Source organism: Rattus norvegicus, chromosome 8 (genome assembly GCF_021556685.1).
Source record: "Rattus norvegicus strain SHRSP/BbbUtx chromosome 8, alternate assembly SHRSP_T2T, whole genome shotgun sequence".
NCBI lineage: Eukaryota > Metazoa > Chordata > Mammalia > Rodentia > Muridae > Rattus > Rattus norvegicus.
The window spans coordinates 90,542,760-90,568,898 of record NC_141541.1 but is presented as its reverse complement, the minus strand read 5'-3'; the positions used below and the strand labels follow the sequence as shown (position 1 = coordinate 90,568,898).

Here is a 26,139-nt window from a genome sequence, read left to right as displayed (position 1 = left end):
TAGACCTCTAAGTGTCTTTAAGAATCTAGGTGTGTTTATCTGCATCGGTCTGAAGCCCAAAGTACTGGAAGTCCCTGTGAATGCTCTTAAGTCAGATGAGAGGAATCTACCTTGAACCTCTACTATCCCCTGAGAAGTTAGAATTGCCATGTTCATCTAGTATCATTCCCTCTTTTGTGTAATACATCATTCCGTGCAAGAGAAATCTGACAATTTGGTATTTTCCAGATACCAAAAAGAAATGAAAGAAAAATAGCTCATTAAATTGCCTCCCTTTCTCTTTGAGAGTGAGAAATAATTTCAGTAATAATAGTTAAATCACATATACAGTCATCACCATTGAATGAAAACTAACTCCATTTCAAGTTGAGCCTGATGTACTTGCAATCCCAGCACTGGAAAGGTGGGCCAGGATGGTTTTGAGTTCAAGGGTGACCTGTGTGTACACAGAGTATTCTAGGCTAGCCTGGTGACGCAGAATCCCCATGTTGGAACAAAATAACATATTTCTGTTCTAATGCCCCTTTAAGGAGCCTTGTCCTTCTCTTCATATGACCAGTAGGCTATTCAATAAACTATATTAGTTTTGTTTCAAAGTGTACTAATATGGAATATTTTCCTTGACTTGGCCTAAATACTTTTTCTAGTTTGTTTTCTGTGGCTGTAGTAAATACCAAGAGCAAAAGCAACTTGCAGGAGAAAAGGGTTTGTTTGGCTTACAGGTCACAAACAGTCCATTGCTGAGAAAACTCTAGGCAGGAACCTGAAGGTAGGAACAAGTGAAGAAGAGAAGACCAAGGAGTGATGTTCCTTATTAGCTCACTTCCTCTGCCATGCTTAGCTACCTTTCCTTGTGCAGCGGAAGTCCACTTGTTCAGGCATGTACCTATCCCAAGCAGCCTTGGATCTCCTACTGTGATGGTTTGTGATGCCTGGCACAGGGACTGGTACTATTAGGAGGTGTGGCCTTGTTGGAGTAGGTGTGTCACTGTGGGCCTGGTCTTAAGACTCTCCCCCTAGCTGCCTAGAAGTCAGTATTCTGCTAGCAGCCTTCATCTGCTAGATAAAAAAGTAGAACTCTCAGCTCCTCCTGCACCATGGTTGATGGAAAGCTGCCATGCTCCAGCCTTGATAATAACTGACTGAACTGTAAGCCAATCCCAATAAATGCTGTCCTCACAAGAGTTCCCTTGGTCATATTGTCTGCTCACAGCAGTAAAACCCTAAGACAGAAGTTGGTACCAGGGACTGGGATATTGCTGTGATAGGCCTGACCATGCTTTTGTTTGGTTGAATGTGGATTTTGAGAATTTGGATTTGGAAAGCCATGGAATGTGGGGCTTAATGAGCCATCCTAGTAGGAATATGGAAGACTTTGTCGCTGTGAGTGATTTGAAATGTGCAAACCTGGCCCTAGAGGTTTCAATGAAGAATTGCACTACATATCCTAGAGGCTGTTTTTGTGGTATTTTGGTGAAGAATGTGGCTTCTTTTTTCCCTTGTCTGAAGAGTCTACCTGAGGCTAAGGTAGAGATTTATATTAATTGCATTGAAAAGGGAAGTCTCAAAAAAGCCCAGTAGAGACTTTGTTCTTTGGTTAAGTTTCCTGAAGAGCATTCTGAACAAGCATAGCTTGCTTAGAGAGAAAAAATATAAAAATATAGTTTGAGTATTAAAGGGGTACCAGGAAGTGAAATGGAGCACAATCCTGTGTTCTAGGAGATAGCAGATTAATGGAGTGGGACTTTGAGGCGAGAGCCTGTGAAGCTAAAATAAGATCCAGGCATGATGGTACACACCTTTAATCCCAGGAGGTAAATCCAAGCAGATCTCTGAGCTCAAGGCAAGCCTGGGACAAGGCAGGTTCTAGGTGAATAAAAGCTTAAATCCAGGCATGGCAGTATACACTTTTAATCCCAAAAGACAGACATACAGTTCTCTAAATTCAAGGTCAATCTACAGGTCCAGGACAGCCAACCTTAGGCAATGAAGGAGTTGGAAAACAGAAAGCTAGTGATAAAGTAATAGAACAAGGGGCCCATGTTCCAGCCCCAGCAAGCAGCAGAGCTCAGCAGCTTTGGCCATGTGGCCCTGGGTTTAGAGTCAAGAACAGAAGGGACTACTGGGACAATTGATGGTGGTTAGTTGGGGCTAAGAAATTTGCTGTGACTAAGAAGAGACCATCATCACTGAGGTGAAATCATCTGGGAAGTATTTTCTGGGAACACAAAGAAGCTATGTTCCAGAGATAGCCAACGTTGTAATTCATGTTGCAGATGAACTTGGTAAGAGCACCCAGGTGATAGGTTTTGAAGGCATGAGGGATCATGAAGAACAGCTGAGGCTTGGCACTATAAGAGGCTATGGAAGGCCATTGGTGAAGATGCACCCTCAGTTGCAGTTGACTGCCCAGGCCTGGAGGGGTCATGCAAAGGAGTTGAGGATTGGCACCATGAAGAGAGGCTATGAGAGGCTCCTGGTGAAACTTAGCTGCAGAAACTTAACCTCATGCCAGTACCATGGGATGATACCAGGAACAACAGCAGCATTGGAATGGATCAACCTGAGCTTAGAGTGCTATAGAGGGCAAAGCTGTAGAAGTGATGCCAGTCCTTTGGAGGAGCCCAGAAGATCATGTGTGGATTCCAGACATTGTAACATTGAAGCTGCCTTGGAGACTCCAAGATTCTTGAGATGCCAGAGCCATAGGATATCTGCTGAGGAAAGCTGCTAAAAGGGAGTAGAACCAGCCCAGGAGAAAGAAGTTTGTTGTAATCAACAAAGATAAAAAAGAAGTTGGACTAAAGACTGCTTTGATATCAGCCAATGGAGATGCAGGGTTTGGAGTTTGCCCAGATGCTTTCTGTCTTGCTTTGGGGATTACAGTTAAGTGATTGGATGGATCTCAAAAGAGACTTTGAACTTTGAACTTTTAACATTGTTGAGACTACTATAAACTATCAGGATTTTATAAGTTGGACTAAATGTATTTTTTTATTATGCTATGGCTAGATATGGCCCCCATAGACTTGTGTGTACAAAAAAGTCTATGAGGGATGCTTGGCCTAGAGAGTAGGACTATTAAGAGGTGTGGCCTTGTTGGAGTAGGTGTGTCACTGTGGGCGTGGCTTAAGACTCTCACCCTAGCTGCCTGGAAGTCAGTATTCCGCTAGCAGTCTACAGGTAAAGATGTAGAACTTTCAGCTTTTCCTGCCCTATGCTTGCCTGGATGCTGCCATGCTCCAGCCTTAATGATAACTGACTGAACTTCTGAACCTGTAAGCCAGCCCCAATTAAATATTGTCCTTATAAGAATTGCCTTGGTCATGGTGTCTGTTCACAGCAGTAAAACCCTAAGTAAGATACATACATAAATTCTTAATCATGACAAAAAGACACAAATCTGGCCACAAGTCAGTTTGATTCTGATTCCTTCTTCTTAGTTATGCCTAGAATTGTATCAAGTTGACAAAAAACTAACCTGCACAATCCACTTCTTGTCGAATTTGACATATAACAACACCTTGAAGTATAAATTTTTCTCTTTGTTTCCAAGATCTCATGTTATATCACAATGTAAAATAGAGTAAAACATTATAAGTACGCCAATACTTAAAAAGTTCAACATATTAGTAGTACAAGGTCTCCTTAAAAATCCAAAGTCAACTTGTAAATTACAAAACAAGTCACATTCTTTCTTATAGTAAGAGGGAGGAACAATAAAGCACAGTTACATATCAAAATCGAAATCAACACTCTGAAGAATTAAATACCGACTCTCTGTGGTAATTCATTTTCGGAGTGTGGGGAGATAACTTTGAGAGCCTCTGATTACCAACATAGACTGGCAGGTGCAGACGGTCTGGTCTTATTTGGCATTTGCCACTAAATATAAAAGCACACCTCAGATAGCCATTGTTGTATTATTCACAATCCCAGCTGAAGGAAGGCAGTCGGGGATCCCTTCTTTCAGTTACCCTCTGTCTCCCTCTCCTGTCTCTCTCATCTCTGTCTTTCTTTTTCTCTCCTCTATCTCTTCTACCTCCCTCTCCCTCTCCCTCTCTCCGGCTTCCCCCTCTCCTCCTCCCTCCGCCTCTCTCTACCCCTCAGATCATCCAGGCACCTCTTTTGAGATTTAGTCTGTTGATAGAAAGAGTCCACATCAAACAGAAAGACAGGATATCAAGTGAGGGGTTGCCCATCAAAAACTCCAACCCCTAATTGTTCCTGTCTGAAAGAACTGCAGGGACAAAAAATGGAGAAGAGCTTGAGGAAAAGGAGACCCAGTGACAGGCCCAAAGTGGGATCCAGTTTAAGGGGAGGCCCCAAGGCCTGATACCATTACAGAGGCTATGGAGTGTGCACAAAAAGGAACCTACCATGACTGCCCTCCAAACAACTCAACAAGCAGCTGAAAGAGTCAGATGCAGATATTTACACCCAGCCAGTGGACAGACTCTGCTGACCCCTGTGATTGAATTAGGAAAGAACTGGAAGAAGCTGAGTAATAGGGTGACCCTGCAGGAGGACCAGCAGTCTCAATTAACCTGGACCCCTGAGAATGAGCCAACAGGCAGTGTACACATATGAGGCCCCCAACACATATATAGCAGAGGACTTCCTTGTCTGGGTTCAGTCAGAGAAGATGCACCTAACCCTCAAGAGACTGGTGGCTCCAGGGAGTGGGAGTCTGAAGATTGGGAGGTAGTTGGGGTGGAGACATTTTAGTGGAGACAGGGGTTTCAGGGAGGAGATATGGATGTGGAACAAAGGGTGGACTGGGAGGGGGATAAAAATCTGGATTGTAAAAAAAAAAAAAGGTTAAATAAGATTAAACAACCAAAAAAGAAATGTTAAATTCTGTATTACAAGGACGAGTTGCCTCAAGACAAGTGAATTCTCCCATGTGCCAGCTTTTGTTGTGTAAACCTTGCTCCTTAATTTAAAACTGTTGGTGACTAAAGATGTCTACAGCTTGTAGCTGGCAGAAGAGAGGTAGGTAGGAGGTAGGCAGGGCTTCAGGACCTGGATTTAAGGTCTGACTCAGAGAACACTAAAGAGGGAGAAGAGGAAGGAAGAAGATGCCATGGGGTAGGTGGATAACGGCCAGCTAGTTGGAGTAGGAGTGTCCCAGGCAGAACACCGCAAGTGATATCTTGGGGTTAGTGAAAGGAAAGATGACAAAATACCATAAAGGATTGATATCAGCCCAGCTCTGGTGCTTTACGGCTTGTTGTAAATATAGAGGGATTTTTGTTCTTTATTTGGGAACTAAATGATCTAATGTGGGGTAGAAACCTCCAAATAATATTTACCGCAACACACTTCTCTGGCTCTAGCTGCCTCTGCCTCTCTAGTTCTTTCAAGGATCCACACAGAGACACAAAGCTGACCACCATCATGGACAGACAACTGCCCAGAAATTACAGATATGATAGGATGTGTCACGGTTCACTGGTTAAGAACTAATGAGATAAGGTTAAACAATTCATACAACACAGAGATAGAAATAGCTACAGAGTCGCTGAAAGCACAGTAAATTATTAACGAAATTGTGTATTCAAATATGCAAACTGCAATCTAATTTGTATGAAGTAGGTCAAAGAACGGGGGCATTCTGTTAAAAATACTACTTTATGGAAAGAAATGGGAACTTAGACTAAATTCCAGGGCATTTGTTATTAAAATAACAATTGGCAGAGAAGCAAGATGCCTAAAGTCTGTGTATTCAGTTTTAATTACAAATTTAAAAATTTTAAATATTATAAAATATGTAGAAGGAGCAGAAGTATTTAAATTTTCATCAGGCACCTTTCACCAAAGTTCATCTGTTAACATAAAACGCAAACTCCTATGTATTGTGATTTAATTTATATTGAAAACTTCACCAAAGCTTCATGAAAGTAATTTCTGTTATTTGATATTTCTTGGCTTAATTGGAGATCATATTTTAACTAGATCCTGAAATATCTTTTGAGAGTAAACCTATGTTTAAGATTTCTCTGCATTTGAAATCATGTGAAAGCACAAAAGCAATTCCGTTGTTCATATAAACTTAACTTAGAAAAATAGAGGTATTTTTAGCAATAGAACTTCAAAAAAATAAAATGAGGATTTCACTGCAAAGTCTACCCATGTACTTTAAAGCCCAAACCCTGACAGAAATACTCTGAATGTATTACGGACACATGTAAGCAGTAGTTCTTTTATCTCTGAGAAAAACCGGATCTGGAGTACAGCAAAACGATATATACTTTCCGAAAAACAATTGACAATTTGCAACAATGGGTCTGTTCACTGGCTAAGACAGCTCACACCACATTCATGTCTCCTTTACCACTATCCTAAGGCATCCCTCTGCAGCGTTCTCTGCTGTGTGCCGCTTACACTGAAATGTGCCATAGCATGAATTTGTCTCAAATTCACACAAAATATTTTATTTTTGGGTCGACTCCTTTAGGTTTACATATGACCTGGAACATAGTGGAAATACACACTCAACAGCTTTGCATTTGTGATGTGAAACTTTATTTACATGGTGAAATTGTTTTGTCTCATTGCTTAGAATTTGCCTGACATTCATCCACAGCTGTGTAGTTATTTTTATCTCGATTAACTTGTAGACTTTTAAAATGATTATTATAGTTCCATCCAATTTAAAGTTCATAGAGATTTGCAGTATGCAATATACAGAATTTCTTCCTGATTACTTTTTCAGTACAAAATGTTTTGTGAATTACTTACACTTGATTTAAAAAAAGATACTCTGTTGAGGGGAAAAGAAAGGCTGCCGTAGACAAGTGTACACAGAGACCATAAATGATGGTGTGTCTTAGTAGACCTCAGACGGTATTCACAGGTCTTCCTCTTAGCTCTGCTGCTCTAATCTAACTCTGCACGAATACAGAACTGCGGGCTCTGTCTTCTCACTTGGTATTAAACACGCTCTAAAGGCTTGTTTCCCTCCTCATTCATTGCAAGCAGGGCTTTTGCAAGGCAATAATTAGGTTTCTATTGGTTCATTTCTGGTAAATTTTCTATTATGTCTCATGAACATATATTTCAGTTTCATTTCTTTAAACCAGTAGCACTGAAACTTCAGTATTCATTATGACCACCTAAAAGAGTGTTAAGTTACAATTGCTGGGCGTCCTGAGTTTTTTATTCAGCTTTTAGGTAGGATCTGAGAACTTGTACGTTTCTAACAAGTTTCCAACTGATGCTGATTTAAGGAGATACTTTAATGTGTTCTTTAAAATAAAATTTTGAGCATTCCAGAGGAGCCCACAGCATTTGGTATTGTTTATTTAATTCTAGATAAGTTCCTTACCCTGAGTTCTTCATTTAACAATGAAGAAATAAAGAGACAGTTATGGATGAAACAAGAAATTATGGATGATTTCCAAAAAGTAGCAGAAAAATACATACAAAACATATAAGTTAGAGATGGGGATTTAGCACAGTGGTAGAGCGCTTGCCTAGCAAGTGCAAGGCCCTGGGTTCGGTCCCCAGCTCCGGAAAAGAAAAGAAAAGAAAAAAAACATATAAATTCGGGCCAGTTGAAAACAGTTAAACACTAGAACAAAGCAGGAGATGTGTAAATGAAGACTACTTGGAGGACAGAAAAAGGCTGTTAACCTTAAAGGTGAATGCCAAACCAATAACCAGCCAGGGCATCCATGAGGACCTCTGAGATGTGGGCCCTTCCTGTGAGAGGCGGGCCCTTCCTCTGTGAGAGGCGGGCCCTTCCTCAGGTCACCCTCTCCTGCTTATTTGTGTTCTAAATCCTGGTAGTAGGCTACCTAGGATTCTCCTTCCGTCCTTTTTCCTTCACGATCTTCCATTTCCCTGTCTTCTAATTCCTTACACCTGAAGTCCCTGAATGGTGTCACTGTGTGTCACTTCTACACACTTCCCAACTACCTTTTTTACTCCCCGTTCTTTTCAGTCAAGCTCAGTGTATTAAAAGTCTTGGCCTTTCTGGTAAAGTCTTGACAGCAGCACCCACACTGCCTGAAGACAGCCAGACATACACTCATAGGCCCACCCCATTTGGCTCAATTATTTAATTTTATTTTCGCTTTGATAATGAAAATGACACTAACTATACTGTACATTTTCCAAAGATATCTCCATGAATTCTGTTCATTGGATATCCACTTTTTAAAAATATAAATTTCAGAATCTAGAGTCCAATTTAAACTAAGAATCATCATACTTTTAAATTTCTAACATACTAACATTGGGACCTTTAAAAAATCACTTACACAATATACCCGAAGGTAAACATAGCCGTAAGTCTGAGAAGAATACTGAAATTTGTTGTAGGTTTAGGGATGTAGTTAAAAAATAAGTGCCTAGGATTGGTGATTTAGCTCAGTGGTAGAGCGCTTGCCTAGCAAGCACAAGGCCCTGGGTTCGGTCCCCAGCTCCGAAAAAAAGAAAAAAAAATAAGTGCCTATAATTGACATACATGAGGTCACTTTCTAGAACCAAATTAATAGCAACAACAACAACAACAACAATAATGAATTGAACTGAACATAATAATATACTATAATAAATATTGAATATAATAAAATACCAAAATGTAATAAAATAAAATAATTAGTTGAAATGATAAAAAACGGGAAGCATCTAAGACTCTGAATGTATTCTAAACCATTTTAGCTTCTGTTTCAAGGAAGGAAAGCTGCCACTGCTGCTGTAGATTTATTCTGCTGACTCACCTGAGAGGGAGGACTCCAGAGATACACCCTACCTAACAAGATCCTCAGGCAGATGTTAGACTTACTCTCCGTGCACTACCTTTATTGCTACAAGGGCTCGGAAGATCTCCAGAAACATACAACAACCCACACAGACTTTTGTAAATATTAGCATATCTACATGTATTTCTTCTGCAAACAGTCACCAATCACCCTTGATAGGACAGGCACTGTGCTAAGCATCTGATCACACTACTGATGTTTACCAACACGATTCCTGAACGCATGCTTCAGGTACCGCGGAGTGCACAGACCGCTTCCTCAGGTATAATTTACCCTACATGTGCCGTGAATATGCAGATTCTGAGACCCACAACATGAAAACCTAATCCAGTCTCGAGAGGTAGTCAGAGGCAGTAGAATATTAAAACTCTGTCAGGAAAACTGAACTGTATTTAGCGGACAAAAAGGAGAGGGAGACTATGCCATCAGAAATAGAGTGCATGTGCAAGTTTAGAGCAAAGCTCAGGGAAGACAGTAACACAAGTGAAAAAATTCCACATCCATAGTACAGGAAGTGATGGAACCCAAAGAGATGAGGCTGGGATGAGAAGCAAGGAAGCCCAACCCCTGAAGACATACAGTCCAGCTCAAGGATTTGAGAGTTCTTCCCAAATCAATTAGAAAACTTGAGATTGCATACGAACCAGAGTAGGAAAAGTGAATGCTGCAAAAATCAAGGCATGATATATAGGATCAATGAAGCAGGATAAATTTAAATAGCAGAAGGGAAACTATTTCCATGAGGAATGGCCAGATACGGAGAGAGTCTAACAATACATAGAAACCAGAGTCCACCTAACCCACGAGGTTATCTCAGCACCGAATGAAATGCCCTAGAAGCCAGCTTCTGCACAGAGGATGATTACATAAGCAACCAGATCCAGAGCCCCGCATCGGGAAAATGAGATGGAGGATGGCTTCCGTCTGAAAAGGTTATCTTCATGGATGAGCGCAACCTCTGATGGTTTGACTCGATCCCTGCATCTGCGTGTCTGTGGTCCTTCTGTGTCTCGGTCATCATTACTACAGAGACAAGGCCTGTTATGATCATTAAAGGGTCTATACCTCATCAGGACATGTTAGGATAATTAAGGGACCTACATTTCTTAATTTTGGACTTAACTACTAAAACCATTTGATTGTCTAATCAGTTTAACTTTAATTTTCATTGTTTATATCCAAGGATTTCTAATTATCAGATTCATTCAATTCTGTGTAATGTGTAAAGCATTTCTAATATACAATTATAAGTTTCCACTTTCAATTATTCAAATTCAATTATTATAAATACTGCCAATGAAATGTCTTTTGACTGCACATTTTAATGCACGTGTACTATGACTTTTTAAAATTAATGGCAGCTTTAGGCAAACTTCAATTATCATCATATTTATATTATGAGTGCTACATAGTAACAGAGAAATAAGTGCTTATCCATGTTCTTCCAACATCTATAAACCAATTCATATCCCAATACACAATATGAATTTCACAGCTGTATCTGTGAGACCGATTTTTGTATGTGGCATGGCACAGGATAAGAACATAGAGATGGACGAAGGCCGGGTGAGCTATAGCGAGGAGAATGGCGCTGAGTTTACTAAAGCAAGCTCAGCCTCCGGTCTGGCGTGGTGTACAGAAGACTGGGATGATCTACAGCTCCTGTTCTGTTGCCTTGCGGGCATCAGTGCAGCTAAAACCACTGGGCTGAATCCACACTACACAGGATGAACAGTAGGAACTGTGCAAGTACTGAAGCATTTAGGATTTAATCCTCAGGCCGAAGGCGGTCGGAGAGACAAACTCACAAAAAAATAAAAAAAATGTCAGCCAGATGGTTCACAATGCAATCCTGGGCACGGGCAAAAAAATCCAAATTCAACCATGGGCACATGTGCTACCTTGCATGTGGAACATCATTTGCACCCCTGTGCTCAATGAACACTTATTAAATAGATATGTGAATCAATAAATTAACTGAGTCTTCTTTTGCTTTTGTTTTGCTCTTACCCATTGTTTGCTCATCCTGAGGCTGTCATTTATGAAAGCATGAAATCTGCAGTAGAAACAGCATATACTCCATGTGTGCAGTAGAAACTGCATATACTCCATGTGTGCAGTAGAAACTGCGTATACTCCGTGTGTGCAGTAGAAACAGCATATACTCCGTGTGTGCAGTAGCAACAACATATACTCCACGTGTGCAGTAGAAACTGCATATACTCCACGTGTGCAGTAGAAACAGCATATACTCCACGTGTGCAGTAGAAACAGCATATACTCCATGTGTGCAGTAGAAACAGCATATACTCCATGTGTGCAGTAGAAACAGCATATACTCCGTGTGTGCAGTAGAAACTGCATATACTCCGTGTGTGCAGTAGAAACAGCATATACTCCGTGTGTGCAGTAGAAACTGCATATACTCCGTGTGTGCAGTAGAAACTGCATATACTCCGTGTGTGCAATAGAAACTGCATATACTCCGTGTGTGCAGTAGAAACTGCATATACTCCGTGTGTGCAGTAGAAACAGCATATACTCCGTGTGTGCAGTAGAAACAGCATATACTCCGTGTGTGCAGTAGAAACAGCATATACTCCGTGTGTGCAGTAGAAACAGCATATACTCCGTGTGTGCAGTAGAAACAGCATATACTCTGTGTGTGCAGTAGAAACAGCATATACTCCATGCTTTATCCATCCGCTTCCCTCATTTGAATACCAGACGATGGTGAAGATACAAATGCCTGCTCAAGATACCCCTCCCTCACTGTCACTAAAATACTAATCTTCATATTGTTCAATAAAGCCCCTTGAATATTTTTTTACTGTGGAAGAATTGCCACTGGTATCCCATCTTCTTTGACACTTACTCTTATAGGTTAAGGCCAGCCATTAACCCCTTCCTAATACCCCTTTAAATTTCTCCTTTTCATTTATTCAGCCCTAGATTAAATTCTGGCAAACAACATGACGCCATCTTCAACAAAGCTCTTCTGATGAGAAGACCATTATTCTTCTCCCCTACACAATGGAGTGGATTCTTGGGGTAAGAGACGCCATGCTCGTTATTAAGTCCACTCATTCATGACGTCAAACCCTCTCTCAGGGATGAAGAATAGAAGACCTGTTAGCGTACATTAACCACTCTCTACCTTAAGTTCACTAACAAGATCTACTTCATCTGCAGAAGCAGTGTCACCAGGGTATGGGCTCATGTCACCCCATAGTTTTCAATCCTTAGCATGCTAGTTAATGACTACCAGGCTCCCACATCATATCTTGGCGTGGCAGGAAGCATACAGGAAACAAGAAGTTGAGGAAATGATGTTCTAATCTCTATTTTCATGGGCACCTTTTTCTTCCTCCAATTAGCTAGATGCTGTCTCAGTTGCTTTCCTCCTTTCATCAGCCAAAACTGGGCCCCAGAAAACGTAGTCAGAACTCTCAAAATCTGCCGAAGCCTTTTAAGGATCCACACACTGGATATCAACACATTTTCCAAAGTGAATGGAGAACTTTAAAAAGAAAGAAGTTGTCTACTGATTAAGAGTCGTGCGTGGCACAAATCACTAAAAATGCTGGAGACAGATGCTACATGGTGTTCAAGATTCTCTCATTTCATCTCCCTCCCTTACTAACTATCTTCTTTTATTCTTTCTTCAATTTGTTTTTCACTACTACTGAACATTTCAGTAAAATAGACATATGGTATAACTCTAGGACCAGATTCTACTTATCCCTTCTGTAGCACAGTTCCCTAGGAATATACTCCTCAATAAGAAAGTATTGAAAATCAATCAAAATGCAAAAGTATCTGGGAATCCTAAGATGCTGTATAAACCACTTCCACTCTGCTTCATTTAATTCTAGATTGTTCTATTGCTTCAGTGGACAGTTGAAGTAAATTATGTTCCCCAGCCTCTCAAGTTTTCCAGAAGTATTCAATTCAGCATCCGTTATGAGTCTCTGAACACTTGGTAAGTACTTACAAGTATGATGAAACTCTGAAAACTCCAGAAAGAAATACTTAATAATATCTTTTTTCTTTTCATTTTATTGGTTATTTGTTATTTTATTTATTTACATTTCAAATGTTTCCCTCTACCCAGTTTCCCCTCCAGAAGCCCTCTATCTCCTCCTCCCTCCCCCATGCCTTGCCTTTATGAGGGTGCTCCCCCATCTGCCTACTCACTCTGGCCTGGCCTAGGCGGCCTAGCATTCCCCTATCCTGGGTCATCAAACCTCCACAGGACCAAGGAGCTCCCCTCCTGGTGATGCCAGATAATGCCATCCTCTGCTACATATCCAGCTGGAGCCATGGGTACCCCCTGTGTACTCTTTGGTTCGTGGTTTAGTCCCTGGGAGCATTGGGGGCAGTCTAGTTCTGATTCTCTGGAACAGCTTTTGTAGAACAAGTCATTACATTCCTTCAAATTACCTATCGTTAAACAACCACTATGTTCTTATTTTACTGTCCTTTTGTTTTAACTCCCGTTCGCTTCATTTATCACCTCCCCTTTAACAGTTACTCAATTTCTGTGCATGCTAAGAGATTCCTATTTTTAGGTTTGAGATGACAAGTGGAGAGACAGAATACTTCCAAACACCCACACTACATACTGGACTTGAGACTCCAATGGGAGGGAAACTTATTATCATTATATAATTATTGGAAAATTTCTCTCAGAGGAACCGTAAGTGAAAGATATAAAATGAATTATCACGCAGCTGCTTAGTATCTATAAATATTCACAAATATCATGTGCAATATGTTGGCACTACAAATAGAATTTGGATACCGAGCAATATTGTTGATATCATGGGATCTAAGGATAGGCATAGTTCGAGATTGCTGTAATTTTTTACATTTTGCCATTATATTAATCCTATAACTTCAGAGGAGATAAAGAATGATTGATTATTCTTATTATTTGTTCACCGTGTATATTGAAGCAACCCATTGTCAAAAAGGACTCTATGGAGACAGAATATGGCTATAAATTATGCAGTGTTATAATTTTAAAATTATAATTTTAATTTTTATGATTAAATTTTATACAACTGTAATTGTAACATATAATCATAATTATAAATTATTTTAACTGTTTAAACTATTAAATTAAATATTAAATTATTAAGCATAAGTAAATGATAAAATTATTGAATATAATTAATAAATATTAAAGTATTAAAGTATTAAAATTACATTAAGAATTACAAATTGAAAATATAACTATGAGATATGATTATATTTTAATTATAATTATATTATATAATTAGAATTTTTATAATTAAAATTATAATTTTTGGTTTATACACTGAGATTTAGTAACATGTAGATAGGTAGTCGTCATGTTTTTCACATACAGTCATCATGTTTTCCACATACTAAGTCTGTATGCCATGCACATAATCCCTCCCAGTTAGTGTCTCTCTACTACCCACTGCATGCATGTGTTCAATACATTGGCACACACAAATATAAAAATGCCTCCTTGCCTCTGCTCACCCTTGCAATGGTAGGCACAAACATCCTCTCCTGCCCTCACACTTCAGGTCTCCCTATAAGTTTTACACAATTACAATTCCAACTATTATTTAAAGGCTAAGAAAAAAAAATCCTGACTATATGTTTTCAGTTCCTGCCTACCCATCTGCTCTGAGTTTTCTGATCACATAGTTACCTTCCCTCTACATTTCTACCCACATTTGCTGGGATTATCCTCTATCAGATAAGCCTACACTATATTCAATGTGTTTTCTTATAAGTTTTCTGTGTTCACATACAAATTATTACAATCCACTTCATAAAGTAGGGTGGGAGCCTTAAATTCATAAAGTAGGGAGGGAATTCTTAAATTCACTTATAGCCAGTCTCTGAACTCATTCCCACCATACATCACAAGTGTCTATTTTGGAAAAAATCCAAAAATATCTGTCTTTTAATAAAAATTCTGATTCTTATGAACCTAGTTTAATTCATTAATCTTCACACAAGATGTCTTAGTCTGTTTTCTCTTATTGCACTTTTAAGTGGTTTTAACCACAGCCTTATAATAGGTAAAGAATACATGTTTATTCAGCTGATACTTTAAAAGGTCACAGCTAAGTGGCTACATTTGGTAATAATTTTCTTGATACTAGGGACACTCTGCCTAGTTCATAGATCTACTGTAGAGTTGAGAATTACAGGGTAAGAGTTCAGAACATAGAGTCCAAACTGGTCACTAATAACAGACCCACTCTGATAATAATCCATTAATATACTAATGAAGTCACTTTCTGTGGGACCCAACTAGCCATATCTTTCAACAGCTCGCACCAAGGATTACATTTAACATGAGTTGAAATCATGGACTTTGGTGAAAGTATACAGAATACTAATTGTATCCCTGAATCCAGTGACTGCTATGTTCCACATCCAGTCACCACAAAATGTATTTAACACCTTGCAATAATATGTTAGGATTTAGTCTGGAACAATCAAAGATTCCTCCTTCTCCTCCTCCTCCTTGTCATCGTCATCATCATCACCATCACCATCAGCAACAGCAGCAGCAGCAGCATCACCATCATCTCCATCTCATTCTCCTCAATAAATTCAGACTCTAGATCAGGAGGTAACGCAGCACCCAGGCAATCTTCCACAGAATGGCTCATGGAAGATGAAATAAAGTCAGAATGGTCAGGGGAAAGCTCATAAAGGAGTTGGCATTTAGAATAAAATCCGAATGAAGAGATACAATATGTCCGAAAAGGCAGCAGAGACACACCCCTGAAAGGTGCTTTCCAGGCTATAACTAGTTTCTGATGGGAGCGTGGACAAGGTGGAGAGGAAGAGGTGAGGAGAGCTGGCTTCATCTATGAGACACTCTAGCAACTTTTCATCAAAAATGAAATAGAGCCAGGAAAGATTTTTAGGCAGAGAAGTAACAGGATCTAATTTAAAACATGATCTCATTTACATAGCTTTCCCTGGTTACCAGAATTGTTTCCTAACCATTCTTCTGCTTCAAACTAAGTTCCTGAATGAAATGAATCATATGATGTATGTTCCAGTTTGTGCTAGGGAACCCTGCTTTGCCTGCACTGTCCCAGTATAATCTCTAATAAAATCACCAGGGTCTCATTGGGGACATTTACATGGTGAACTAAACAATGATGACAACTTTCCTCAGTTGATTTTTAGGGCCTTTTCCAGCTTTCTGAGGTCAACTCTCCTCCTTTCTTCTTTTCATTGCCAGTTTGCTTACTGGAGCTCTTGTTACTCAAAATTCAATGCTAAGGGATTCTGGATGGGGGTCGGTGTACTCTCTACGTCTCTCTCTTAGCTCATACCTCTGTCTTTTGCTAGGTCCTCTGAAACAATGTCATTCACGGGTATACATACCTGGGAGAACAAATCTCCCAAAGAATTAGGCAGGATGAATGGCTTCTTTGGAATTTTGCCAAAGCATTTCTTGCCCTCTATTGGAATACATCACAACTAAGTTAATTTTAAATCTGTTTCTCCTACCAGAATGGTGGGTAATCGATAGAGAAAATAGTGCCTCATCTTACATGTTTTAGGGCCTTAATTCCTCTCTAGAACTTGTACTTTGTAATTTACAGCTGTTGTACAAGAGGAAAAACAGAACAAAAAAAAAAAGAAAAACAAAATAGTAGAATTAAAGAATGAGGTTTTAAAATGAATTGTACGTTGGCCACAGACATTGTTGTCGCTGAGTGGCAGTGTGTATGCTATACAACACTCACTGCCCTGGGTCCAATCCTTATTGCAACAGTCATAACAATGATGATACAGAGTATTTCTACCCTGGAGTCATTTACTTCTGTTACCTTAATCTCCTAGTCTAATGTGGTTTCTTCATTAGGCAGGGACAGTAACTTCTAATAAGTAACTAATTGACTAAAGAGAAAAAAGCCTATGGGAACAAGAAGATTATGTCTATAGTTTCAAAAAATTCTCAACGTTGTAATAAATTTCTAGATAACTATGGTATAACAGGTTTAAAATCACTGAAAAGTGATTCACGTACTCACCATTCTTAAACAACCCGGAGGAAATCCTACTCAGGAATAGTTTTTGACGTAACTGTAGGACTTCTGCTTCTAAGGCTTCAACTTTTGACTTCTGTTTGGACTCCTGCTGGGTCACCAAGGCAGCCAGTTGCTCTGCATACTGTCTGCTGCTTCTGTCTGCTGGCTTTGAGTGGATAATCGCCAAGGCCAGTGCCAGCTTGGACGTTTTCAAATACCATGTCTGAACATCCATCTTGGCTTTGGTCCCTACCATATAACGAAAAGGAAATTACAAAAGTTCCCTTTAACTTTATTTTCCCTTTTGTTTTATTTGAACAAAATAGATCTTTCAGAGTAGGGCTAATTTAAAAAGTTCATGATATATATTGATACCAAGTAACAGAAACAAGATTCTCAGGAACTGAGAATTGATATGAGTCCTTATGGGGTTCCCCAGTCCACTTTAGCATGTTTATTGATGTCCTTGTTCAATTCATGTTTAAATAGTCATATTAGTGAGACTTCATGGGTGTAGCAACTGACATTACTAGGAAACACAATCTCAGAGGCCTCAAACAGACACAAAGAACTAGGGAAGCAAGGAATACTGAGAGTGGGAGAAACAGTCTTTCCCAGGGAAAAACATATGGTCATATGGCGAGCCATGAAAACAAATACAGAGTAACATTAGCAGGCTGAACAGAGGATGAATTTAGCAATATATGTATGTGCACACATGTACATCTATAGACACAGCAATAATTAATGAATAGGGAGCCCACAAATTTAAAACAGAGACAGGAGAGCTATATGGAAAGATTTGGAGGGAGAAAAAGAGAAAGGGAAATAACATAATTAATTTACAATCTCAAAAATAATATAACAAAAAATCAAATATTTGCATTATTGAAGTAGTGCTTCCAACTACCCCAATTGATGCCATGTGGATACTTTTCCAAAGCATTAGCATTTCATAGTCTTGAAATATAAATACATTTAAAGGGAGAACGTGATGCAAAATCGACTTAGTTTATTTTCATCCTGTCTACTGAACGGTAAGTGCTGTGGCTCCCACCAGATTGTCCTGGATTATCACAGAGGCTCTAAACAGAAAACACACAATAAAACTGTTCACTGAGCAGTTAAAATACAGTTCATGCCTCTGCAATGTCTACTTCTGTGCGCCACATTCAGCTCTCTGAAGAGCAAAGCCATCTGAGTAAAAACGTATACCTCTTCTGGACATGGACAGACTGGCTTTTCTTGCTATTTCTTGGCATTGTTTAACAACTACGCATTGTATTCACATATTTAGGTGTCACTATGGTGATATGAAGTACACAAGAGGATATGTATAGATTATATGTGAATGGTAAACCATTTTATGTAAAGGACTTGTGTATTTTCACGTCTTTATATCTGAGAGGCTTCTAGAACCCATTTCCCCAAAGCTCAGAGATGACCATGCGAAAATACAGAGTCTGGCTGCAACAGTGATCCTGCTAACGACGTTTCACCTCATATCCCATAGCTTACCAACTGTAATGCCACTACTGCAGGGCTGCAATGTCCACATTCTTTCCCGTTTACATTGCTACTACTGAATTTTCACCATTTATGATGCCCTGACTCCATTTTAGTTGCCTGAGGCCTGTCTATGTATCCTTCCCAGGTATTTGATATGCCGCTGGCTCAGTGCACATCTAGAAGTATTTGCAAATGAACAAAATCCCTGAGATATACTCCCACCCAAGATCACATGCACTTATCTGATATCCTGCCATTGAGAAAAATGGCCCACTATAACCTCCCCCCTCTTTCTCTCTCTCTCTCTCTCTCTCTCTCTCTCTCTCTCTCTCTCTCTCTCTCTCTCTCTCTCTCCCCCCTAACCCCCCATCTTACCCATTAGTTAAACAAGCTGGATGGATGAAATGCCCCCCAGGGCTTCTCCTGTATCTTCCTCCCCAGCACTGATTATAGACACACACAGTCACAGGTGTTCTCTACGCGGGTCGTGGAGATCTGAACCTGGGTCCTCCTGCTTGAGAGCTGAACCATCTCCCCAACCTTAATGATCCACTATAATTGTGATAAACACGAAGCTCTGTGTGCTCCTCACAGCACTACTTTTGCATTGAAAACTGGGACTGACAACTGAATAGTTAAGAATATAATAAGGTCATGATTATAAAACTATTACTTAGCCATCAAAAATTAGGCATTAGTAGGAGACATCTTATTTTGACAGAAAATTATTAATGATATACTGACTGAAGTAAATGAGAACACGGAAATCTAAATGATACACTAAAGTCTTCAATTATATAAAAATAGAAACACAAAACTTTAAAGTAATACTTCTATGTAATTTTAGAATTATTAATTTTTACAATCTCATTTGTCTGTTATCGTAATTATCAACAGACATGTACCACGTTTTATTAAACTTTCAAAAAGTTCATTTACAAAATGAGAGCACAATTTGAAACCTTTCACTGCCACTGAATAAACACACCAAGGACTGTACTAGTGAGATGGAAATGCTGCTTAGAACTATAGCCCAACTTATGGTAATTTTGGCAACAGCCATCCCACGTGCTCGCTCATCCTCCATCTGTTGTGTAGGGATACGGCTAAGGATTCTGACACCTGCTACTCTCAGAGAAGCATCCTGCACGCAGATCACAGACACATGGATGATCCTCCCTGACAAAATAACCCTGCTTGTATACTTGACAGCATTAACACACACACACACACACACACACACACACACACACACACACACACACACACAGAGCAGAAAAAAAAACAGAACCAATTTAAATTTGTTTTAGTTAGAAAAAAATTCCTCAAATGCAAATGTGTATGGTGATGATATAACCTGCAAAGAAAAGAGTAGGAAAGTAGTTTGGGAAGACAAGAGCAAAGAGCTCCCCAGTTCATAAGTACAGCCAACTGCAAGGCATCTAACAGAAACTCTTCATGGGTTTGGGTCCTTTGATTGACTGCATATTTAGTCTTCGGCTGAGATTTGTCTTTGAAGCATGCTATTGGTCATAGGAAAATAAAAAAGATCAAATTACTAAGTCCTCTTGCTTGTTACTAACTCAGGGTCTGGACATTAATTATAACCGAATCACAAGTGAGCAGAACAATTGCTAACAGAGACGCCCGCTGCAGAGTGCAAGGATGTAAATCAGAGAAAACGTATAGACTAGAAACTACAACCAATCAGACTGGAGTCCTGGGATGGGGGGGGGGTCAGGGAGTGGGGAGGGAGGGAAGGAGAGAGTCAGGGCTGGGGTTAAAATGAGAGTAGACATACACACCTATTTGCCCTAAAATTTAACGGAATAAGTACAAGCTTGAATGACATACAAAATATATATTTGGCTTCTGATGCAAAGCCAATTTTTGATGCAAAGGTCCTGAGTGCTTGAGATTAGAAATTCTTCAGTGACACAAGACACTCCTGTTCTGTTGAGGTAACTTCTATCATGTTTCCTTTGGATACCGAGTGCCAGAAATACAAAGCCAAAACTAGACAATTGTTGGAACTTTCATTACTAACTCCCACTTCAACCTTGGGAGGAAGCAGAGATAGAAGACACAGATAATAATTGATCGTGCCTACCTAAGGACACCTAGAGCAGTAAATAAGGAAAAACGCTTTAAAGAACGGGGAGCAGAGAGCGCACATGTTAATAGGCATACACACCAAGATGGCGGGAATACGTTGCATGCAAATGAGTATCTCAGCTTTGTGCACTCCGCAACCCAGAGACCATCCATTAGAATCTCTCGGACAAGGTTGTCCCTGGCATGCATCCTTTGTGGCAGTCTCCAAGAGGCACTTTTCCTCTCTGATAGGTAGATTATAAAATCCCTTATTTAGATGGACAGAGCCCAGGTAATCTGAAGACCCTGCCTGAGGCACCTGAAATTGTGGTAGTCTTTGTAACTGAGCCATCATTCTTGTGCAATCAAACACATGAGGGTCACAAGGGTCAGGAATGAATTGAACTGTTTGGTACCTCATTGAATAATTAGAGAATTCGATGCTGCAACTGGAAAGTACCTTAGCTTCCTAACGGCATTCACAAAGCCTTTTTCAATTCAATTTATACACAAATAATTATAGTAAATAATTAAAATAAACACTTAATGTTTCCCAAGTAAGTCTTTAGTGTCTTTGATTTTTTTAGTAGTTTGAAATATAAAGGTCTATATTTACATTATATACATATTAGTTTAAATGGGATTTTTCTTTCCACTTGGGAGAAGCTCTTACCATAAAAATCCTCCACTACGCTGTGGAATACTAATCTAGTGGATTCTTATGGCCCCTGGATTCTCCATCTGGCCATGAATGGTACTCTGTCAACATGGCTTCTGTAATTCTATCAGCCCTCTCTATTCTGTCTCCAAAATGAACTGTACTGTGAGATTAATGACCCAAACCTTTTGAACTATCAAAACTGTGTTAAAGTATAATTTAATATTCTGAAGTTGCTTAATTTCCAAGAACATTGATCAAAATCCTATCATATCAAAATCCACAACTCATTCCTCTCTACCACACCAGTGAGAATTTAGAATAGATAATTATTTATAAGAATCAACTCTTAATATGGCATAAGCATCTACAAAAGGGTTAAGACCTTGGCCTTGAAGTGTAAGTTGGTTTTACCTTTAAGAAGTATTCACAGCCAAATATGGAAATTTGCTCTCACAAATGATTCATAAGACATTTAGATTATCAAAAAAAAAAAAACAAACAAACAAACCTGTTACCAGATTGAACAGGTAATGCTAAAGATTAAAACACTTAAAGAAATGTTCAGTGCTCATAGTCATTGTGGAAACGCCATTTAAAATGATTCTAAGATTCCACCTTCTACCCATCAGAATGGCTAAGATTAAAATTTCAAAAGGCCAGCCCATGCAGGCAAGGTTGGGGAGCAAGGGGGGGGACACTCCTCCACTGCTGGTGGGAGTGCAAACTTGAACACCCACTGTTCAATTTGGCAGTTTCTCAGAAGATTGGAAACATTTTTACGTCAAGACCCAGCTATATCACTCCGGGTGTAAACCCAAAAGTTGCTCCACCATTCCACAAGAACACCTGGTAACTATGTTGATAGCAACTTTATTTGTAACAGCCAGAAACTGGAAACAACCTAGGTGGCTCTCAACTGAAGAATGGCTATGGAAAATGTGTTATATCTAAACAATGGAATATTACTCTCTCATTAAGAACAAGGACATCATGAGCTTTGCAGGCAGATGAATAGAACTAGAAAATATCATCCTGAGTGAAGTGGCTGAGACCCAAAAGGACATGCATGGTATGTATGAACGCAGAAGTGGCTATTAGCCATAAAGTACAGGATACCCACGCTATAATCCACAGACCCAAAGAAGACAAACAACATCACAGCACGAAGGAGGAAGCTTGAATCTTTCTCAGAAGGGGAAGCGAAACAGGTATCAGAGGTTGATGGGAGAGGAGAACTGGTGAAGGAGGGAATGGGGAGGGAGGTGAGTCAGGGAGAGGAGATCATATGTAGGGAGAGTAGGGTAGAGAGAAAGAAGAGTGGTCCGTGGGGCAGGTGCAATGTCTAGACTTGCCAGAGACCTGGGAAGGGGAGAGGCCACAGAGGGTCTAAGAGAGGAAATTCTAGATGCAATTCCATGAAATGGAGAATATGGATACTAAGGTGGTCCCTTCCTGTAGCCAGGCAGGGCTCCCAGTGGAAAGATGAGGCCAACAGCTCACCCACAAAGCCTTGGACCTAAAATGTGTCCTGCCTACTAGTGACAAAAATAGAGCAGAGAGTGAGGGAATGGCCAACCAATGGCTGCCCTAAACTGAGATCCATCCCATGGGTAAGAACCAATTCCCAACACTATTAATGATATTCCCGTATGCTGGCAGATAGAACCTCTGAGAGACTCCACCCAACCACCAAAGAAAAGAGATGCAAAGGCTCGCACCCAAACACTAAATAGAGTGTAGGGCGTTTTACAGAATTGCTGGGAGAAAAACTGAGGGACCCATCAAGTACAAGGACTCCACAGGAAGATTAACAGAGTCAACTAGCCTCGGAGGCTCCCAGAGACTTAATCACCAAGCAAAGAGTGAGCACGGGCTGAACACAGAACCCCTGCACATATGTAGCAGACGTGCAGCCTGGTCTTCAGGCAAGTCCCCCGGCGTCTGGAGCAGAGGCTGTCCCTGAGCCTGTTGACAACCTGTCTGCGTGTGAACCCAACACCCCTAAAGGAATAACCTTGTCTGGCCTCAGTGGGAGAGAATGTGTAGGTGGGGTAGGGGGGAGCTCAACATCCAAAGGGGACTTCCCCTTCCAAGAGGAATGGGGGAAAAACTTGTGTGAGGAGGTGCTAGGAGGTGATGAAGGGCTAAGATCAGGTTGTAAAGTGAATAAAAATGAATCAATTTAAGAAATTATTATATATCATAGAATTAATAAAAAATTTAGATTTTTTCTTAATATGGGAAAACATTAATGGCAAGACATTTGCTAAGAGAAAACATACAAATAGCTACAGCTATATCATAAGATGTTCTACATTGTAAGTTGTCAGAGAAATGTAGGTTATAAACACAGCGAGATGTCACTCCTTGCCTAGGAGAGTGATTTCTTTAGAGGATATGAGTCTATGCAGGTGCAGTTCCATATTATAGAATCCACTTTACCTGAGCTGCATGAAGTGCTGCAAAAGGGGTGGGGGAGAAGAAGAAGAAGACAGGAGGGGGGGAGAGAGGGAGAGAAAGAAAAGAAGGGAAAACAGAAAAAGAAACGAGAAAACAAGAATGAGAAGAAAATATTACAAATATCAAAAGACAGTAGGTGTTTGCCTGTCAAATGAATGAGAAAGAGGTGTATGTATGTATGTATGTATGTATGTATGTATGTATGTATGTATGTATGTGTATCTGATCTCAAGTATTTTCTGCAACAAAATTCAGTTATGTGAGAATATAGCATTTAATTTGATTTACTAATTTCCCAGTATATTCAAATGCCAAAATATTCTAATTTGCACTACATGTATGCTTATTAATTATGCAATTGTGACATTTGTTCATTATGAGGAACAGAAAAATAAATAGAATTAAACCTCAAAAATATATAGTGTATATATTAGAACTTATGCCCGTCTTCTCTTGCTACGACAGTAACTCCAGCCTGCAGCACTCATTCCATCAGAACATAACAGTATAACATCCATGTGCATACAGTTTTATGTTACAGGTAAGCTCTAAAGGAGAAAGATTTTATGTTCTGTGAATCCTAAAATAAATACTTGACTCTCCAATAAAGCAGGAAACTGTAAGACACTGGTGAAACGTTTCTTAAGTCACTGGGATGAATGTGATCAGACAAAGTAAAAAAGAAAAAAGGAAATACCTATGAACCATGCTAGGAAAATATGCACTTATCAAATATCAATATTGGGTCAGCGGAGCCCTAGAAATACCTATCAGAACAGTGTTATGAGACTTTTAACATAACTAGTTCACTAGAGTTTGGACACTGTCTAACATGTAATTTTTGGATTAGTTCCAACTGACAAATTCCCTAATTATTGCTACAGTTTCAGCACAAAGTTAGTATGAAGTGCTCAGCAGATTAACATCATGTGAAGTTTTACATAACAGAATCAGGAGCTACTCAAGCTTTTAGCTCTGTCTACTTTAATTATTAAGGCAGCTTTAAAAGCCTTTCTAGCAGAGTCTGGGTGATGGGAGGGAGACTAGTAAAGACAAAACAACACTACCTTTTCAGATTTCTGTTTTTCTTTCTACTGCTGTTCCAGTCCCACCCAAACAGCCAACTATCTTTTCTCCCTTGTTGAAGGGAAAAAGAGTCCATCAACCATAGATCATAAACTTTAAATCTAGAGGCCTGTTGCTACTATTGTACTGCATTTGTTGTTTATGTCCCCACCCTCTTCTTTCCGTTTCTTCGTTGTCAGAGGGTGTATTTTCTTTGAATGTCTGCAGAAACACGCATGGAATCAATGTATCACAGACATTTTATAAACCCTGAAAAGTGCACTGGCTTGGGCAACAAATCACGTAATGTGTCACTTTGTAGATCCATAAAAGGAGATGGGTACAGAGGGTTACCACTTATAAGTATTTAAAAAAAATTAGTTTAGAAGAATTACCGGTGCCTCACAGGTATACTCCTATTTCATAAAACAGAATAGGCATAATCCTGAAAATATACCAAAAATGCCTTAATTGCAAGGTATATAAAACATCTGAGGACTTATGTGACTCAAGCCCCTAAACTCCATACATTTATATTATTTAGAATCTGTATTCTAGATATGACTAAAACTACACATCATAAAATGAAGAGACTGTGCAGAATACAGATTGAAGAAACAGCCAGGAAGAGTAGCAAAGCACTTCCCTCAAACCGAGGATAGAGGGAGAGAGGGGGCCACCTTCTGAGGACCAGCTAAGCCAGGTCTTCAGCTTTGGAGGATTAAGGACTAGAGGGAAGATGGAAAGGCAAGTCTCCAAGAACACACAAGGCCCTATTCAAATAATGTCTATTTTGTAAATACTGCATTACATACAAAACAAAACAAAACAAAAAACTGTTTCCCAGCTGTTTATGTGACACCTACTTGAACTTTAGTTCTGTATAATCTCAGGACTCCAGAGAAACACTTGCTAAGTAAGATTACTTATTTTTACCTCTGTGATGATCCTCTGAGATCTCAGGAAGAGAACTACAAAACCCTCCTAGCAACAGCCAGTGTTTCATGCCCTCTAAAGGAGCATCATTTTTCTAAGACAATCTAATACCATTTTTTTCTGCTTGGATTTACGTTTTAAAGCAAACTACATTACAAATCCAGTTTCACAACCATAAATCATATATTAAGAAACAGAGATGATAAACATTAAATATCAACCTATGTTAATCGCTACACCAATTATAACAGCTAAGGTTGTAGAAACTTGCCAAGCCATATATCAACAGATAAATGAATAAAGAAAATACAATATACACACATACATGTGCACACCACAAGCACAAAATGGAATTTTTCAGCTGTAAAACAAAATGAAGCCATAGCATTCTTTGTAAAGGAGCAAAAAAAAAAATCAAATTTTTAAAATATAGTTTTATTTTCTTTTGTATTTAAATCTAGACTTAAATTTATAGATGTATGCATAGGTCCTGAAAGAAAAATAAAAGAAACCATGTATGGGAAGAGATCTTAAGAAAGGGAAGGAGATAGATTTAAAGAAAAAAGGAAAGAAAATATGTGTAACATAAGAGCAGAAA

General features: G+C 39.4%; 1 protein-coding gene across 1 annotated transcript in view; it reads right to left on the bottom strand.

Moving 5' to 3' along the window:
- Mei4 (meiotic double-stranded break formation protein 4) overlaps nt 1-26,139 on the bottom strand; it is a 173,821-nt gene that overhangs the window by 123,732 nt on the left and 23,950 nt on the right. The window contains 1 exon segment of the mRNA NM_001109378.1: nt 16,820-17,065. Within this exon segment, the coding sequence (NP_001102848.1) occupies nt 16,820-17,051 (232 nt within the window). The 5' untranslated portion in view covers nt 17,052-17,065.